Here is a 21,190-nt window from a genome sequence, read left to right on the forward strand (position 1 = left end):
TGTCTGCCCCAGAATTACAGAAGAGGAATTAGAGAATTGCTTTCAGGTTAGATTATTAACTTGTTTTGATTTATTAATTTTAAAGTCAACCATTTTACTTTTTACCATCAGATTGCCTTCATATATTTATTACTTCTTGTAACACAAATTGCTAAATGGTCTTTGAATTAAAAAACCCAGAGCCAGATAGATCTTGGGGTAGATGCTGAAAGATCAGAGAGACAAAGAAACAAGTCACAGCCATGTCTTACCTCACCAACTCCTCAGCCTGAAAAACTCTCCAGCTGAAAGGGATGCTTCTACCAAAAAGCCTTTTAGTTCCTGTCTCCTCACGCCTATATACCTTTCTCCACCCACCATATCACTTCCTGTCTCAACCTCTCTAGTGCTAGGATTAAAGGCATGTGATTCCCAAGTACTGGAATTAGCGGTGTGTGCCACCACTGCCTGGCTCTGTTTCTCTCCTAGACTGAGTCAATCTCATGTAGTCCAGGGTGACTTTGAACTCACAGAGATCCAGACAGATCTCTGCCTCCTGAGTGTTAGGATTAAAGGCGTGTACCACTACTGCCTGGCTTCTATGTTTAATCTAGTGGCTTGTTCTGTCCTCTGATCTTCAGGCAACCTTTATTTGATACACAATATATCACCACATTTCCCCTTTTTTGTCTAAAATAATAATGGGCACCAGATGTAACATGAATTGCTAAATGGTCTTTTAATAAAAAATCCAGAACCGGATATTGGGGTAAATGTTGAAAGATAAGAGAGACAAAGGAACAGGCCACAGCTACCACCTCTTACCTCACCAACTCCTCAACTGAAAAGCCCTCAGCTGATAGGCCTCTAGCCGAATGAGCTTCCTCAGCCAAAAAGCTTTAGTTCCTGTCTCCTCATACCTTATACGCCTTTCTCCACCCACCATGTTACTTACTTCCTACTGTTGGGGTTGAAGGCATGTGACTGTCCCACATACTGGGATGAAAGGTGTGAGATCTCAAGTGCTGGGATTAAAGGTGTGTGTCACCACTGCCTGGCCTCTATGTTTAATCTAGTGGCTTGTTCTGTTCTCTGTTATTAGGCTACACAGTACATCATCACAACTTCTTAACATTCATTTTCTAACTCAGTATTTTCCAAGTATTATGTAGAAGAGTCGACCTTGGCTTGAAAAGTTAAAAGGAGTATCTTGTTCCTAGGGCCAGCCATTTGGAGTACTGAATGCTCCCACTGATCTTCCAGTTGAATATAAATAAATACATTTTATCGTTTATTTATTAATTTTTTTGAGTACTTAAATCTTTTTAAATGGATTTTTCTCATTTCTGGTGCTATATTCTTCATTTTGCTTTCAGTTGTACTCGATCTATCACAAGATCCATTTTTAAATCATATCCAATGATGCCATTTTTTAAATTTTGCTATTAATGAATTTTCTTCTAGACTTTAACTATGAGATGATATACTCACTGATACAATTTTCAAAATGACCACATTCTGGTTTCCTTGGTGGTGAAAGGTTGGTGACTGGGGTGCTGGTCTCATTGCTTAACCGGGAGACCAGTAGACAGCATTACAGGCACAGGCTGTGGGTTAGCAAAATCTCCTTCCTCCCACTAATTTGTATTAGCTGTGAAAATTGGAACTCATCTTGACAGCAGAGAAAATTAAAGTTGAGATAAAGTTCAGTTGGCTGGTTGTTTGCTTTGTATGCAAAGCCTGAAATTTAATTTCCAGCATAACTGAGTGTAGGGGCACGCACCTGTAATCCCAGCTGAGAAATAAAAGCAGAAGGATGAGAAGTCCGAGGGCAACCTTCGCTACAGAGAGAACAGACTGAGACCCTGTCTCACACACCAGGAAAACAAGCAAACACCACCAAACCCCAGAAAATCCAAGTTCATTAGGAGCTTCAGAGGACAGGCCATTTAAAATACAGCTAGTGTTATCAATGTCCAATTGCATTGAAAGACATTGTCCTGGAAACGCTTGCTGCACGGCCTGGTCCTTGTCCATCCTACCATCCCAGAGCCTCTGTGGAGGCTTTCACCGCTGCAATCTACTTTACTTCTCCTCAGATTATTTGCCACCTTCCTTTAAAAATTAGAAACATTGGCATGAATTAGATAGGTTGTTTTTTTTTAATCTTCGTTCTATTATTTAAATCCCCAAGCCCCTAAGATGCTTTAAGATGATAAAGACCTGTGTTTTTATTCTGTGTTGTCCCCTAATTAATTGTGTGACATTTTGAAAGGTCAAGATACTTGTTCAGAATCAGCTGTAAGAACCTTGGGAGACAGCATTTATCTTGCTCACTAGTGTCCCCATGTCTAGCCAAGTGCCAGGTGTTTGGGGGTGTTCTCAATAATTGTGAGCATGGTGATGGATGAACAAATCTTTAAAGACTGATAAGGTATTTGATACGGTTGGAATCAGAGTTTGGGGGTTGTGAGAGAAAAATAAGGAATTCATAATGATAATAATAATAAGCCAAACTTTCAGAGACCTGTGTATGTCCTGATATGAAGTTTGGACTTTGTATTGTAAGATCTCTAGAAGATGCACACCCCATCCCTTTGAGGATTTTAGCAGAACCCAGTGTTACTGGAGTTGTTGAAGGTCAGAGCCCGTAACTGGATGACCCCAGTAAGCCATATTCAGCCAGCTATACTTAGTAAACCAACCAAGCAGACAGGCTATAGTAAAAAAGCAGTAAAGGCAGACTCAAGGTGGTCACACTGGGGAAAGGGATAAAAACATCCAGTGACACCATCACTCCACTCCTCCCCTCCCTTGGCCAAGTCCATCTTCAGGGTTCTGACATGAGGTTAAATTTTAAAATGAAGGAAGAGACAGATGCATCACTATGTAGTCTTGGTTCTGCCCAACATTGACCCAATCTGTCTCCCCTGCCAGGCAATCTTAAAAGTTGTTGTTAACGTGTGGCATCTCCTTTCAGAAGGTGAACTTCCTCTCTCTGGAAGGCACGAGGATTCAACCTTTCCTTTTTCCCAGCGTGAGATTTTTTGGAGACAAACCCCAAGCCCTTGGGTACCTTGTTTCAATAGTCCAGATTGTTAGAATGAGGAGGAACACCTGGTCTCCTTAGAATGTCCTTATTCCTTCCAGACATCCTAACTATACACGCAATCTAAATAACATGTACATCCATTTAACCTTTAAGGTTTTCCTCATTCATTTCCACTTAAATGAACCTAAATGCTGACTGATTTGAGGATTACTGCCTTCCTCATCAGGCACATTTTCTAGCAATTGAAGCAATATCTATGTTTTGTGACCACATTTTCTTCTCTTAAATTTGAGCTATTAATGCCAATTGATCCTTTGCAGGCTTTTCTGACTCTCCATCTGCTATAGCAAACAAGTTTGAGACTGTTGCTCTGAGATTACTGTTTTTATTTTGATGTATTTATATGTACGGATTTTTTTTTATGCCTGCATGTATGTCTGTGCATGCCAGGTATCTGTGGGTGGTCAGAACGGGGTGTGAAATCTTTTGATACTGGCATTGCGGGTGATTGTGAGATACTGGTGGGTGATGGGAATTGAACCCTGATCCTCTGGAAGAGTAACCACTTCTCTAACCTGCTGAGCCATCTCTCCAACCCAGGTTCAGACATTCTTGAACGTGCTTCCGTGGGCCTTGTTTTTAACTAGTGCTTGCAATTATAAACACTGAGCTTGAAAATAAATTATTTCACCTCACTGAACACCTTCATTTTATACCAAGGACAGAGAGAGGCCAAGTAAGGGTAGGTAGATTGCTCAAGATTAAATTCCATGAGGTGTGTTAATAAAAACATAATAAGAATTTTATCGTTCTTTGAATGCAGTACGCCATTCTGATTTTCACTATAAATACGTTTCCTTGAACGTGGACAAAGGACTAGTAATTTGATGAAGGCGCTCACTTGATCTACTTAGTAACAAACACATCTTGCTTTTAGCAGTCTACTACAGAAAACCATTTGTTTTCTTACCCTCAAGGAAATGTGGAAGGCAGGCTACATTTAGGGTGCTAAGGAGAAGTGATGACTGCTGTAACCATAGCAACCAGTGGCTTTTTGAAGTTTTTTTTCAATAAGTCTTCATTAGTCTACTTCCTAATATATCCTTGAATTCAGAGACTTTTTCTCAGCCAACAACCCCCATCCCTGTTTCACTTAATTTCCCTCTTCTCTCTTTTTCCTCCAAACCTAGGTCAAAAAAGATAAAGACGTATTGCAAATAGTATTGCTATTGTTATTGTATCTGTCTACATAAAGTGCTTGCTTGACCTTGTAAGGTAAAAATTATTCCCGTTTTACTTCCAACTAAACTCAAGTTTAAGGAGATCAAGTTTTTTGCTTTGTTTGGGAATTAATACATGGAAGATGTACAATTTTTCTTAATATCTGTGTACATATCCATACGTGTGTGGATGGACGTGCATATGTGTTAGCATGCATGAAAGGCCACAGGTTGAGGCAGGTATCCTCTCCGATCATTCTCCATGGTATTTTTGAGACAGTGTCACTCACTAAAAAGCTAGAGCTCAACAGTTTAAGAAGACTGTCTGGCCAGTGAGCTCTAGAGATGCCCGTGTCTTTATTTCCCTAAAACTGGGATTACAGTGGTGTACTGCCCCACCAAACTTTTGCACAGATGTTTTAGGTGCAGGTCCTTATCCTCGGGTAGCAAGCACACATTGTGATTGGCCAGTCTCAATCATCCTGAAGATTTACAGTTTCATCTCCATCATTTCTGACTCAGGACTTGAATCCTTTCCACTTTGCCAAGCTCCTGCTCTTCCAGCTCACTAACACCTCTGGTTTCTGGCTTCCTTAGAAGCCATCAGCTGCCTATCCTAAGCTTCAATGAATATCATGACATCTCTTTTTCCCATGTATACTACTCATGCTTATTTTTGAATACTTATCACAATACACACACACACACACACACACACACACATTATCATTTTTACTCTTTGTGACGTCTCATCACTTTAATTCATTACACCCGTATAAAATGATGGTGTAGCCAAGACAAAGAAATCAAGTGCACAAATCTGCATCATTGTTGCCTTCCTTCATACTCTTCACTTCCCAACTATGTTCTTAGAGTACTGTCCCAGTAAACACCTAACTAAGTTAGTGTGTGCATGGATTAAATTGGTTAAAGATACTCTTTAGAAGAAAAGTTATGGAATACCAAGTATTAGACTTTCCGGTAAGTTTTCAAATAGTTGTTTTCCCAGAGATACAAGAGTTTGTAAATTTCTAAGAAGGGGAACTCTTACCATAATATTGCAGAGAGTAACACAACATGAGCAAATTTTCAGGCATCCCTCAGAAGTCTGCCTATTTTAAGCACTTCAGAGAACAGTAATTGCAACAGTAGCGCATAATTCTCTACCTAAATAGAATACACAAAATGCACTTCCTTATCTTGATGACACAGGTCATCAGTTAGTATTAATTTTTGTTTACGCTTCTAATAAAATGTTAAGAACATAAACTGCTGTGTATTTAGGGCTATTTCCCCTTCTTCATTACCAGATCCAGAATGACTCTAGATTGTTGTTATTTTTAGAACATTTGCTTCTTTTTATCTACATTGTGTCTTTATAAGTACTTCATTTCTTTACAACTATTTTTATTTCTACTATTAATTGTCTCCTTAGATTTCAAGTGAGTTTTCACCTGTTGTAGATTGACATGGCAGATAAACATTCTTGTTAGAATTTTATCTAAAGTAACAATAAATAAGTATTTTAACAAGAAGTTGTGGCCTTCTCGGGGGAAAAGAACTGTAATGTACGTTTCCTGTATTTACACTGAATGTTTAAAGCCCTTTCAACTTGACTCAGGGTTATTTACTGTACACCACATGGTAGGGCTTAAATGGGGCTTTAAAAGCCACAGCACTATGAGACAGTAATTGGAACTCCTCCTGCTTACAGTGGTGGGCTAAAACAACATAGGAGCGCCGGGGCACGGTGCTCAGTTAGTGCCCAGGACAGCTCAGAACATCACAGCTGCATACACAGGTTTGCCTTAGGTCATCTATGTTGTGGAACTCTGCCTGAGGCCATATGGCTGTTCACCCTCATTAGATTCAACTCTCGTGACTGTAGCCATGATGATCTCCTAGATAACTGATAACTGTGCATTTTATCCATTCATATCTATGCTTCTTGAATGAAAAACACCCTTTCTTGGGAGATTCAACTTGTGTGGCATTGCTATGCATATGCACCACATCATTTTTACTACTGCATTCCTTCATTTGCCCTTAAAATGCCTCAGCATATGGAGTGTAGGCATTTAGGTAGAACTCTGTGACATAAGACATGAGCTTCGCTATGGTGACTCAGAGCCTCTAGAAGCTGCACATTCATTGTGTGTTTTGCTTTCTGAGTACACCACTGGGTGCTTTGACCAATTCAACAGTTTCATGTCTATGTTTACCTGTCAATGACAGTTAGCCAGATTATATTGTTTTTGAAACCATGAGATGAATCACTGAATGATGAAATTCACCAGCCAGTAAGTAGAAAAATTAATAGATTGTGTGATGAAAGAAAAGAACATGATCAGTTAGACATGTGATTGTTTATTCATTAAACTATTTAGATGATTCAGGTTTTATAATTTTTATCATTTATTTTTCAGATATATTTGTATTAGTCATGGTTGCCTAGAGAGACAGCTGGTAGAATGTGTATGTGTGTGTGTATATATATATATGGGGGGATTTTTTTAGTTGGCTTTTTTTTTACTTTTGGGGGGACCTGCCATTGAGCTCCTAAATAAATATATGGAGACTTATTCTTACTTATGAATGCCCAGCCTTAGCTTGGCTTATTTCTAGGCAGTTTTTCTTAACTTAAATTATCCCATCTACCTTTTGCTTCTGGACTTTTACTTTTTTCTATACTATATTTCTTTCTTTACTTCTCACTCTGTGGCTAGTTGTATAGCTGGATGGCTGACCCCTGGAATCCTCTCTCCTTTTTTTACTCCACACTCTTCTTCTCTCAAGCCTAGATTTCTCCTCTTATTTATTCTCTCTGCCTGGCAGCCCCACCTATCCTTCCTCTGCCTACCTATTGGCCATTCTGCTCTTCATTAGACCAATCAGGTGTTTTAGACAAGCAAAGCAACACAGTTTTACAGAGTTAAACAAATACAACATAAAAGAATGCAATACATCTTTGCATCACTAAAAAAATATTCTACAGCATAAACAAATATAGCACATCTTAAACTAATATTCCACAACATGATTTATTAGAGTACTTTACAGGTTATGATCCAACTATTACAACAATGGTTGCCTGGATTGGGTCATTGTAGTTCCTCGTTGATTTTAATCACAAGACATGGTAGCTCCAAGAAACACCTGAGGGTCTCACACACCCCACACATAATCTTTCTTACCTCCATTGTGGAGAAGCAGTGTCCCCTCAGTAATCTGAATCATTCACCCCTCCTAACACTGTTATTCCCTTATTGGCCTATTGGTTTAAAGGCGCCAGAAGCACCAAGTAGTTAGGGAGAAGTCCAAGCTTCTAGTTCAATGTTCGTTGTGTCTCCTGGTAGGAGTGCTCCCTGATATAGGCCAGAATAACTTATGGCTGTGGGAACAAGAAGCAAAAAGTTTTCTAATAGGTCACTAGGGGTGATAGTGAGTGGAACTCTTTCCTTTTCCACCCCTTGATTTCTGTGCCCATGGATCCCAACTATGGAAAAAACCATACCATATATTGGATTGGATGCTGATTTAAAGCATATACCACCTTCTAGATAACCCTGGTCCCTACCCAGGCTTCTGCTACCTAATTGACCCTGTAATTATATCTTCAAAAGGCCACTCTATTGTTATATCAGGTCATCTACTTCGGGATGATGGGGAGCATGATATTACCAGTGGATACTGTGATCATGGTACACTCACTGTCACACATCTTTGACAGTGAAGTCAATTCTTTGATCAGAAGCAATACTGTGTGGAATACCGTGACAGTGGATAAGATATTCTGTAAGTCCACAAATGGTAGTTTTGGCAGAAGCATTACATGCAGGAAAGGCAAATCTATAACCAGAATGAGTATCTACTCCAATGAGGACAAATCATTGTCCTTTCCACAGAAGAAGGGGTCCAGTGTAGTCAACCTGCCACCCAGTCACTGAGCGGTCACCCTGGGGAAGGGTGTCATATTCGAGTCTCAGTGTTGGTCTCTGCTGTTAACCTCTCTGACACTCAGCAGCAGTGGTAGCCATGCCAGCTTGGTGAGTGGCAGTCCATGTGGTCAAGTCCATGCATAACCTCCATTCCTGCCACCATGGTCACTTTGTTCATGGGGCCATTAAGCAATGACAGGGATGGCCAGGGAGATAGGCTGACTGTCCACAGAACTGGCCATCCTTTCTACTTGATTATTGAATTCCTCCTCAGTTGAAGTCACCTTTTGATGAGCATTTACATGAGACACAAGAATCTTCATATTCTTCACTCATTTGAGGAAATCTATCCATATACTTCTTCCCCAGATGTCTTTCTCACCAATTTTCCAATCACAGCCTTTCCAAGTCCCTGACCATTCAGCCAATCCTTTGGCTACAGGTAATCAGTAAGTGAACTATCACACATCTGACCAGTTCTTCCAGACAAAATGTAATACCATGTGTACTGCCTTAAGTTCTGCCCACTGTGAAGATTTTCCTTTGATAGTATCTTTCAGGCTTGTCCCAGAAAGGGGTTATAATGCTGTAGCTGTCCACTTCTGGGTGGCGCCTATATAATGTGCAGAACCATTGGTAAACCATGCCCTAGTCTTGTCTTCCCCAGTCAACTGATCATATGAAATAACCCATGAGACTACAGATGCATGCTTGGAAGCAGACAGCATTGTAACAGGAGTAGAAACCATAGAAAGCATTTGGGCAACTTCTTCTTGTAACTTGGTTGTCTCTTTAGGACCTCCCCAGGCCTGATCACATATATACCACTTCCAATTGCTAATAGATGACTGTTGTGTGTGTCCTACTTTATGGTATGGTAGGTCAGATAGTACCCAGATTATGACTCACAGCTCTTGATGGCCTCATGGCACCTTGATGACCTATTGTCAAACATTCAGTTTCAACTAAAACCCAATAGCGGGACAAGAGCTGTCTCTCAAAGGGAGAATTGTTGCTTGCAGATGACAGTAGAGTCTTGCTCCAAAACCCAAATATCTCCTCTGACTCACCTAGAGGAGCCTGCCAAAGGCTCCAGACAGCATCCCTAGCTGCCACTGCCACCTCAAGTACATTGGGTCTGCTGGATCATGTGGTCCAAGTGGTAAAGCAGCCTGCACAGCAGCCTGGAACTTTCAAAGAGCCTTCTCCTGTTCCAGGCCCCACTCAAAGCTGGCAGCTTTCCCAGTCACTTTGTACATGAGGCAGAGTAACACACTCAAGTGAGGAATGTGCTGTCATCTGGTGCAGCAGCTGTAATTGGAGTCACTACTTGATTCATGATTTGCCTGTCATCTGTCATTCTCCATAATCATCTGTCTTCTGCACTGGCCAGATAGAAGAGTTCAAGGGAGACGAGATGGGAAGTACCACCCCTGCATATTTCAAGTCCTTGATGGTTGCACTAATTTCTGTAATTCCTCCTGGGATGTGGTGTAGCTGGAGAGTTTCTCTCCGGGTCCCTCCAAACCCCCACAGTCCCACAGCCCAGTTATAAAATTATAAAATAATCACTCAGACTCTTATATTACTTATAAACTATCTGTTCTTATATCTTTAATTAACTCATTTCCATAAATCCATACCTTGCCACGTGGCTCGTGGCTTACCGGTGTCTTACATCATGCTTCTCCTCACGGTGGCTGGCCACGTTTCTCTCTCTCACTCTGCTTTCCTGTTTTCCCAGTTCTCCTCTCTGTTAGTCCTGCCTATACTTCCTGCCTGGCTACTGGCCAATCAGTGTTTTATTTATCAATCAATCATAGCAACATATATTTACAGTATACTGGACATCCCACAGCAATGTGGTGTTGTCTATGATTCATTATTTTCCCTGGCAACTCCAAAAACTTCCATTTGGCCTTTTCATCCATAATAGCCCTAACTCCACAGGTCAGGGAATCGATGTGGGAATTCTGCCAACTTCTAAGTGTATCTTTCCCAATTACACATTCTGGAACTGGAGAAATAACTGCAATATGATTTCAGGGACTCACTGGACCTACTGTGAGTTGGACATCAGCCAAAACCCCATTAATCACCTGACCTCCATAGGCCCCTACTTTAACTGGAGGGCTTCAATGCATCTTTGAGTCTCCTGGAATCAGTCTCAATTGTGAACCAGCATCCAACAGACTCCAGAATGTCTGAATGGATGGAAAGACTTCTATTTCAACAATGGCTGTCTCTCAATGGAAAGGCCAAGAATCCAGTAGTTGTTCAGTCCATGAGGATAGGTGTCCCAGGTGGTCTTCAGAATCCTGAAGAAGGCTCTCATATTGATGAAGAAATGAATTTGCCAGAGAGAGTGAAGGCAAGCAGGCAAAGAGCAAGAGCTTCCATCTTCCATGCCCTTTATACAGGCTGCCACCAGAGGTGTGGCCCAGATTTAAGGCGGGTTTTCCTACCTAAAAGATACAAATTTATGGTGGGTCTTCCCACTTCAAGTAATTCAATTAAGAAAAATCCCTCACAGGTGTATCCAGTTGCTTGAATTTTAGTTAATTCCAGATGAGTCAAGTTAATAACCAAGAATAGCTATCAAAGTACTTATTCTTTGACAATTTCTTACATATATACACTGTATCTTGAGCATACCTTCAGCCAACTAACCTCTTCTACTCCTGAACATTTCCCCATCCATTCCCCCTTCCCTTTCCAACTACTACAGTCCTCTCTATCTCCCATCTCTTTTCATTTTTTTCCTTTTATACAAGATATATTTTTCTCACATAATATATCCTAATTACAAAAATCTTAAAGATTTTTTTACCACCTCTTCCAAGATGTTCCACAGGCTTTAGAACAAGTAATAAGATGCAGATGTTCCATTTAGGACTGGCACTTTACACTCAATTATTCTCTGTATTTTGACCAGTTGTGGGTCTTTGTAGTAACCTCTGTCAACTACAATAAGAAGTTTCTCTCATGAGAGGCAAGAACTTCACTAATCTATGGTATAAGGTGACAATATAAACACGACTAACAAAGATAATAAGTCCATGCCAAGAGTGTTCAGTGAGAATGCATGGAGTTGACAGCAGGATTCTGAGGTCCCTACCTGGAGGGAAGCAAGAAGGCAGCACAAGACACATGATCCTCTGGCAGGTCATGAGGTTGGGGAGAATTCTTAGTGTGGGTCCTGGTCTCTTACCTGGAGAGGGGCTGCACTTGGGTTCTGGGGATGAGTGAAGTTGGTAGCACAATTCTAGGGTCCCTGCCTAAAGATGGAGCTAAGAGCATGTGCCTCTAGAAAGCACTCTTGTGTTCGTGTAACAAAATAGTAGTAGTAGGTTCTCCCCTTGGGACTATGGCTTCCCCAGCCAGGTATTATAGTACCAAAGAGGAATTCCTTCTTTTGGAGCAGGCTTTAAATTTAATTTTAAAAATTGTGTTGATTATCCCCATGACTTAATGCCACTATGTCACCTAAGGGGTGCCAGGGTTCACAGCTGGCTAAGACTGTTCATGATTTTTCTCCCTGAACAGCCTTCCCAGGACCTTCCTGCCATACCATCCTGAATGCTCCTGATCATGTCAGTTAATTTTTAATATTCATTTCATTTTAATTACTCCTTACCTCATTACCCCACATCCTCATCTTCCCAGCCCTCTCCCTGTTTGAATCTTTCTGCATCCAATTTACCGTCTCCTCTCCTTCATTTTATCTATGTGCTATTTTAACTATGTGCTACCACTGACTTCCTTTAAGACAAGACACCTCTAGAACTGTCATCTCCATTCTAGTGTCCTGGCTTTGAGAGGAACTCCAAGTTAAACACCCACAATTGAAGAGTCAAGTCTAGGATCTGAATAGAAGAGAGAACATGAGCATTTTTGTTTCTGAAAGCAGTTCACCTCATTCAGTATAATTTTTTGTTTTGCTTTTTCTTTAAAGGTGAATAAAATTCCACTGTGTATATTCGTCACATTTCCATTCTCTATTAATCTGGACATGAGCTGATTCCATTTCCTGTCTATTGTGAATAGAGTAGCAATAAACATTGATATGCTAAAGTAAATATCTCTGTATTAAGATATAGAGTCATAGCCAGGCGGTGATGGCACACGCCTTTAATCCCAGCACTCAGGAGGCAAAGACAGGTGGATCTCTGTGAGTTCGAGGCCAACCTTGGCTATAGAGTAAGTTTTCCTCCAGGAAAGGCGCAAAGCTGCACAGAGAAACCCTGTCCCAAAAAACAAAAATAAAAACAAAAACAAAAAAAAGATATAGAGTCACTGGGTATATGCCAAGGACTAGTGCAGCTGAGCCATGTGGTAGATTCACTTACAGTCTTTGGGGAAACCTCCAGATTGCTTTCCAAAGTGACTGTAGCAGTTTGCATTCCCACTAACAGTGTATAAAGTTCTCTTTTGCCCATATCCATGCCAACATTTGTTATCATTAGTACCCTTGAATCAGATATAATCTTAGACTAGTTTTAGTCTGCATTTCCCCTGATATCTAAGAAAGTTGACTACATTTTTAGTGTTTCCTAACCATTTGTGATTCTTCTGTTGAGAACTTCCTGCTCAGTCCAAAATCCCATTTTTCAGTCCAGTTGTTTTCTTTGCATTTAGTTTTTTGAATTTCTTGTATATTCTAGTTATTAATCCCGTATCAGATATATAACTAGCTAGAAAAGATTTTTTTCTCCCATTCCATTCACTCCCTTAACAGTTCCCTTTGCTGTAGAGAAGGTTTTTGGTTTGATGAGGTTCCATGTGTCCAGCATTGGTCTTACTTCCCATGTTACTGGAATCCTGTTTAGAAAATCATTACCTATATTTATATTGCAATCAAGGTTACAGTGAAATCACTAGCTGGACCCCTCCACGGATGGAAAGGAAAAGTTTATTCAAACTGCCAGGACTATCTCTTGGGATTTAGAGAGAATAGAAAATGATAGGGAGATTCTTGACAGTTATAAGGGGTCATGTTGCAGCAGGAGGTAGACGAGTTAGCTGGAAAAGCCTGAGAACTAGCGTGGGGCTTTGATCTGTTGAAGGCTTTGAGTTAAAAGGGAACTAGATGCCCATTCTGGAGGTAGTTGGCTGTAGGGGACAGATAAGGGAAGTAACGACTTTTCCAGACCAATAGAAACCCACTTGTCAAGGTTTCTGAGAAATGCTGGTTTTAGGCAGCCATCCTCTGTTTACCTGGTGAGAGTCCAGCCTGAACTGAGCCCACACTGTCATTTAGGACATTGCCATGGCACTGCCATTTCTGGGGTTTGGGAGCCCACTTTGGACCTAGCATATCCATTGTAATCCCTATTTTTGCCTTTAACAATTCTGAGGTATCTGGACTTTATGACATCTTTAATTCATGTACAGAATTAAGTCTTGTGCAGGGCAAGATAATATGATTGTAGTTTCATTCTTCTACCTGTTAATGTCCAGATTTCCAGCATCATTCATTGAAGATGCTGTCCTTTAATGTATATTTTTGGATTCTTTGAAAAAAAAATAAACCCAAAAAAAACAAAAAACAAACAAACAAAAAAACAAGTAGTCACAATTATTTGTACAGATATCTGGTTCCTCTATTCGATTTCACTGATCCACGTGTTTTATGTATTTTTGGTTTTTTGGTTGGTGGTTTTTTTTTTTTTTTTTTGCTGCCAGCCGTCATGCTGTTTTTATTCCTGTGGCTCTGTGCATATAACTTGAAATCAGGTACAGTGCTACCTGACATAATACTATTTTTGCAAATGACTGCTTTAGCTATTGTTGGTCTTTTTTTTTTTTTGCATCCATACATGTGTTAAGAGGTGTGTGTGTGTGTGTGTGTGTGTGTGTGTGTGTGTGTGTGTGTCTATGAAGTATGTCCCTGAGATCTTGATTGTGACTTCTTTGAATATATAGATTACTTTTAGTAGAATGGCCATTTTCACTGTTTTGAATCTTCCCATCCATGAGTAAGGAAGGATTTTCCACCTCTTAGTGTCTTCCCCAATTTCCTTCTTCGGTGTCTTAAAGCTTTGTTATGGAAGTTGTTTATAAAACTTTGTTATAGAAAGCTTTTTCATCAGACTTGCTTTGTACCACCAGCCTACAAATAATGACACAGAGACTTATTATTCATTATGAAAGCTTAGGCTTGTTTCCAACCAGCTCTTATAATCTAATTAACCCCTAGTTTTTAATCTATGTTCTGCCATGTGGCTCTTTACCTTTCTTCCATACAGCACATCTGACTTGCTGTGAGTCTGCTGGCAAAATCTGCATACGTAGATTCCTCCTCCCAGCACCTCTGTCTGCCTGGAAGTCCTGCTTATCCTCTCCTGCCTAGCTATTGGCCATTCAGCTTTTTATAAAACTGATCAGCAGGCACTTTAGGCAAAGACATATCTTTACAGTGTACAAAAAGATCATCCTACAACAAGAAGTCTTTCATTTTCTTTGTTAGATTTATTACCAGTTATTTAATTGTTTTAGTGGCTATTTTGAATGGGATTGTTTCACTGATTTCTTTTTCAGTTCACTATCATTAATATGAAGGAAGGCTACTGATTTTTGTGTGTTAATTTTGTGTTCTTCCTTTTCTGAAGCTGTTTTTTAGTTCTCAGAGACTTTTGATAGAATCCTTAGGGTCTCTTATGTATAAGATCATGTTGTCTACAAATGGAAGGACTTGGACTTCTCTTCTTACTTAGATCCCTTTTATTTCCTCCTTCTGTTTTATTGTTCCAGATAAGACTTTAAGCCCTATTAAGTTCCTATTAAGTAGGAACGAAGAAGATATGCATCCTTGTCTTATTTCTGATCTTAGTGGGAATGCTTTGAAGTTTTCTCCACATAGCATGATGTTGGCTACAGGTTTTTGATACACAACATTTATTATGTGAAAGCTAATGTGCCATTCACTGCCAAGGTGTGAAAACGAATAAGACAGCATCCTCTATCATATGCTGATCTATGTTGAATTCCTTATGCTTTATTTAAATTATCTTACTCAGTGTTTACAATCTTTGTGGCTGTTGATCAATTGGCATCAAAATATTCCTCTAGTAGAAAATGTGTGTGTGCATGTGTGTGTATAGATAGTCTTTATGTATCTATATAAAATATAGCAACTATGTATAAGATATATCTGTCTTTCTGACAGTAGCTTAATTTGCTTGATATGATTATCTTCAGTTGTCTCTACTTTCCTACACATCACATAACTTTGTTCTTCTTTATGGCTAAAAAAAAAAAAATTCCATTGTGCATATTTCCTACATTTCCTTTATACATTCTTCTGTTGTTAGATGCCTAGGTTAGTTCTGTATGCTAGCTATTGTGAACATTGATGTGCAGTGTCTCTGTGATATGTTGCCTTTGAGTTTCAGCTAAATACCCAGGAGTGGTACATCTGGATCACTGGTAGATCTATATTTAATTTTATGAGAAACCACCATACTGATTGCCACAGTGACTAGCCTAGTTTACATCCCCACCAGCATTATGTAATGCTTCTCATTTCTCTATGTCCTTGACAACCTTGGCTGTTATTTGGTTTCATACTGACTGCAATTCTGACTGGGGAGAGATAGAGAATCAAGGGTGTGTGTGTGTGTGTGTGTGTGTGTGTGTGTGTGTGTGTGTGTGTGTGTGTGTGTTCATTCACATGTGTTAATGCAGATACCCATGTGCGATGGTACATGTGTGGAGATCAGAGGATAATCTTGGGTGTTGGTCCTTGCCTTCCACCTTGAGACAGTGTCTCGTTTGTGCCTGTGTATAGAACAGCTAGCCTGTATGTTTTCAGGTGTCATATTCTGACTCCACCTCTTGGCATTGTCAGAACACTGAGATGGCAAATGCATACCATTATGCCCAGCTTTCCATGCTTCTATGGATCTGAACTCAAAATCGTATGCTTTTCTGGAAAGTACTTTCTCCACTGAGCTATCTTCTTAGCCCTTAATTTGCATTTCTCTGATGGCTTGTGAAGTTGAGCATCTTTTTATATGTATACTGACCATTTGTCTTTTGAGAGCTTCCTGCTTGTTTTACTCACATAACTACTGATTGGGTTCTTTGCTTTATTATTTAGTTTTTGCGTTCATTGTATATTATAGATATTAATCCTCCATCTGATATGCAAGCAGCATAGATTTCTCCCACTCTCACATGCTGTCTCTTCACTTGAGTGTTTCCTCTGCTGTGCTGAAGGTTTTTAATGTGATAAGGTCTCATTTGTCTACTTTCAGTCTTATTTCCCAAGTGACTGGATTTCTATTCAGAAAATTCTCCAGTGCCAATATCTTGAAATGTTTTCCCCACTGTTTTCTCTAACAGTTTCAGAGTTTACAGTCTTTGATCTGTTTGAATTTGATCAAATACAGGATAAGAAAAAGGGATTTCATTTCATTCTTCTAGATGTACATATCCAGTTTCTTCTCAGAACCATTAGTTAAAGAGGCTTCTCTTCCACTGTGTATTGTTGCCATAATGTGGCTGTTGCTGTGGGGTCTTATCCAGGTCCTTTATTCTACTCACTGATCTCTGTGCTTGTTTGGTCAAGATAGTTTACAGCATAACTTAAAGTTAGTATTGTTTTGCTCCTGAATTATTCTTTTTGCTCCAGATTGTTTTCACTCTATGGGATCTTTTGTGTTTCTACAAACCTGTAGCCACCATTATACTAAACAGAGAAAAATCTCCAAGCATTTCCACTAAAATCAGAAACAAGACAAGGCTGTCCACTTTCTCTGCTATTCAATATTGTGCTTGAAAGTCTTGGGTCTTAGTGAGCAGTAAGACAAGAGAAAGAGATAAGTGGAAAAGAAGAATGTCAAGTATTCCTGTTTGCAGATGCTGGGATTCTGTACATAAGAGACCCTGAAAGACCCTTAGAAAGCTAAACACTTTCAGGAGAGCGGCAGGATGCAAACTAACAGACAAAAGTCAGTGGCCTTCCAATATACCAGTGAGCAACATGCTGAGAAAAAGATCAAGGAAACACTCCCATTTAAAAGGGGGGAAAGAATATGCACAACCAGGGAAGGAAAGATCTTTGCAATTAACCTTTAACACATCAAAGAAAGAAAAAGACACAAGAAGGTGGGAAGCCCTCCAAAGCTCATGGACTAGAAGAAGAAATTCCACAAAGGCTGCCATACTACCAAATGCTGAATGTGATGCCAATCAAATTTCTGACTACATTCTTCAGAGAAATAGGGATTTTAAAAATATTTTATACTTCTGATTTATTTTGTGTGGGGGCATGGGTAGGTGTATGCCAGCGTGCACTGTGGCAGTCAGATGTCAGCCCACAACCTGAAGGAGTCTGGAGTCAGTTCTCGATCTCTAGCATGTGGCATGTGTTTGAAAGACTAAACTCGAGTCATCATGCTTAGAGGCATTTTTTCAGCCCCAAGAAACAAGGAACTTTTAAGAACCTACTTCTGTGATCCTCAGTACTGGGTTAGGAATTTATTTTCTACAAATTAAATCAGCTTCAAATTTTTTCTTTAGGAATGATTTCATCGAACCCTTTACTCCACCCTTAGATCAAAATCCTTAATTCTCATTGTGCACATCAGTTTTCACTTGTTCACCATCCATGCGGTGACAGCATACAAATCTACGTCAGAATGCTAGGAACCTTTCTAATGTACAAGTGAAATTTAATACAAGTCAGTTTGTATCCGGAGTGATTAAGTCATTTATTAATTCCTTTAAAGAGTATGATACTAAATGGTTAAGGTTATAGTGCTATGGTAGAGTGGTTGCCTAGCATGCTTGAATCCTGGGTTCAATCTCCAGGACTACAATGTTCTTTTAAGTACCAGCAGTCATCAATGCACCATGCCTTTCTAGGATATTGAAAACAAGATAGGAGCCCTGCTATCTTGGACATTACATATGAGCAACAGAGAAAGAAACCCAAGGGGGATTTTAGAAGATGATTCCAGATGATGCTGTGGTTGTTATGGAAATCTGTGAAGAAGCTGGGAGGGGCATGGACAGAAGACAAGGCAGCTGCTGCCTTAGGATGTCTCCCTGAAGAGTATCTAAGCAGCCACCTCCCAGAGAAGTCAACCAGCTGAGAGCTGAGGATATAGTTCATTGGTTTAAGTGCTTGCATTGGTTTTAGTGTGAAGACCTAAGTTCAGATCCCTAGAATGTACATAAACAGCAGGTGGTTGTAGTGGTTCACCAGTAAATCCCAGCCTTGGGAGGCAGTGACCAGATTCCCAGGGAAAGCTAGCTTGCAAAACTAGCTATATCATGCTGGTGAGTTCTGGGTTTGATTGAGAGAACCTGCCTTAAAGACTAGGGTAGAATATCAATAAAGAATGATTCCTAACATCAATCTCTGGCCTCTACATGCATGAACACACAAGTGCACATGCGATAAGTATGCACAGAGAGGGGGGGACAGAGACGAAGAGAGGTGCAGAAACATACACACATACAGAGAGACACAGACACAGACAGACAGACAGACACAACACAGGAATGAAAGAAAAAGAAGTCAAGTAACTGAACATGAGGGAGGGTTAAGTTCCACCAAGCAGTGCCTTCAAAAGCAGAGGCAGGCATCACATGATTTGTGGGAAAGAGGCTATAGTGCTTATAACAGGACTGGGTTAGTACATTGGAGATGAAGTAGAGAGGTAGGATTCAAGCAATGTGGGTTTGAGTATAGGGCTTTTCAGTGTGTTGTCTAAATGAAGATACATGGGAGTGAAGCTCTTCATGGTCACACTAAGAGCTGTGAATCAAGAACTTTACAGGCACATTGGAGCTTATAGTCATTCTCTGTCTATCTGTCTGTCTGTCTGTCTCTGTCTCTTTGTGTGTGTGTGTGTGTGTGTGTGTGTGTGTGTGTGTGTGTAAAATTTGCTTTTCATTTCATAAATGATCACTTTGATATGTGAAGTTTAATTAATGGAGAAATGAGTTTTAGAAGCCATTCAATCCTGGTGGGAGATAGTTGCTTGAACAGTCACAGTAGATCCCAAACGAGTCAGTAATAGATGACATATTTTGTCAGTACTGTAGAGAAGTCCTGCTCTGGCTTGATTGGATGCAGAGGTAAGAGAAAATGAAGACTCATTTCCTAGCAGGTGCCTACTATGTCTGGCTTCCGCCTCTGAGTAAGTCATGCTGTCATTTGTTCGTTGTGACAAACTTGAGACTAAGGTGGGCAGTGGGTGGAATCAGCAGTCTGGTTCTCTCTGCTAAGTTCCAGATGGTAAGTGAGCAATAGTAAGTGGGATATACTCTTTTTACTAATTCCATTCATAAAAACCTTGTTACAATGTATCTGAATCCTCAATGAAATTATTTCAAACTTTATAAGATTCTAATAATGTGAATTTTTTTCACTTATCTTCCATTTCATTTTGCTTTCACTGTTTGTTGTTTGAAATTGCTAACATTACCAATTGCCAATCTAGGAAAGCATAGACCTGGGCGAAATCATGTTTTCCCTTTGCTATTTGCCAACCGCTGGGCGTATGACTTTGACGGTGATCAAATGCAGAAATCTGAAGGCCATGGACATTACTGGGTCATCGGGTAAGTACACAGCACAGTCAATGGCACATCCCTACTAATTTTGCATATCTAAAACCATATGGCTTTTAATTATTTCTCTGCTATGGGATAAAATAAAAGCAGAAAGAAAGATTACAAATCAAAATGTTACAAATCACCTTTTTAAGGTAACATTAAAATTGTGAAATCTTTTGAAAACTATCAATAGATTGACTTTGAACTTTGGTTTTGCCTTTCTTTCTTTCTTTCTCCCTTTCTTTCCTGACCTAGTCTATCTAAATGCCTAATTTACTTTGTTCTCCCAGCTAGTCTGCTTGTAAGGGAAGTCCTTGGACTTTCAGCTGTGAATGAAGTCCATACAAAGATATGTGTAAACTGAATCGATTTCCTTTACTTGTCTGCAGAGAAACAGAAAAAATATAAGCTTGCCATTTGCGTTTGCATTCTTGACTCCTTTCCAGTAAAAATTTGGAACATCTAAAGAAACTAACAAAAACAGTATGTCAAGAAACTCTTGAGGGAAATTTCTACTGTGGGAAATTTGATGAAGGAGTGAAACAGCCTTCCTTCTCCCTTCCTTTTACGGTTTTGCACATAAACTTATGTTGCAGTATTTGCCTGAAGAATGTTGAGGCAACGCAAACCAGCAGGCGGCAAAGGAAGGGACCAATTATTGGGAAGGGTTTTTATACATATTCCACTGACATCTTAACTTGGGGACTACATCATGAGCTACCTATTCCCTTTTAAAAGTTTGCAAGTGATAGAATGAAGAAAAAGGTAGAAGAACAATTAAATTTATTTTGGTGAAAAACTTTGGATCAGTAATATATTGTTGAACCTCGACAAGGCACCCAACAAGCCATTGTTTATTCTGTTCTTTTATGGTACATTTTAAGCCAAGCAGAGCAGTGTTAGAGTTGTTGTAAAATTTGAAGGTTATGTGAAGCTTTTCCTCATAAGAGTCTGTGTTTGAGAGTATTGGCTCCTTCTACCTCACAGCAGGCACAGGCATCAACCAAGAAGCCATTGATCTTGTGAGAAGCAAAGAATATCATCAGAGATTTGATGGGGGAAGCAGAGGGCAACAAGATTTTATTTCCTTATTAAGATGCTGTGGCTCACTCAAAGAATGCCTTCCTTAGTATAGTCTTCTAAGTGTTAAAAAAAAAAAAAAGTATTTCTGAGCAGGTTAGATATTAGCATTACCTTCTTACATGTATGTACACAATTCCCATAAGAAAATACCTTTTGTTCCTTGAAGTATACAGATACATTTTTCTAGAGTTTAAAATGTACATACTTGCCCAACAAATTAAAATCTGATTCTAAGGTAGTAAAAGTTATGACTATAGGAAGAGACAAAATAAGATCAAGAATCTGTTGTCCCAAAGTAAGTGATTTAATGTTAAAACTATTAGTGCTGAAGGGCTCACACACACTTT

At 39.7% G+C, this 21,190-nt stretch overlaps 1 protein-coding gene across 1 annotated transcript in view; it reads left to right on the forward strand.

Annotated features, from left to right (window-relative positions):
* Syt10 (synaptotagmin 10) overlaps nucleotides 1–21,190 on the forward strand; it is a 65,326-nt gene that overhangs the window by 31,239 nt on the left and 12,897 nt on the right. Inside the window, exon 4 of the mRNA XM_028869230.2 lies at nucleotides 19,646–19,766. Coding sequence (XP_028725063.1) covers nucleotides 19,646–19,766 — 121 coding nt within the window. The remainder of the gene's footprint in view (nucleotides 1–19,645; nucleotides 19,767–21,190) is intronic.

This window comes from Peromyscus leucopus, chromosome 20 (assembly GCF_004664715.2).
Source record: "Peromyscus leucopus breed LL Stock chromosome 20, UCI_PerLeu_2.1, whole genome shotgun sequence".
In the NCBI taxonomy this organism is placed as follows: domain Eukaryota; kingdom Metazoa; phylum Chordata; class Mammalia; order Rodentia; family Cricetidae; genus Peromyscus; species Peromyscus leucopus.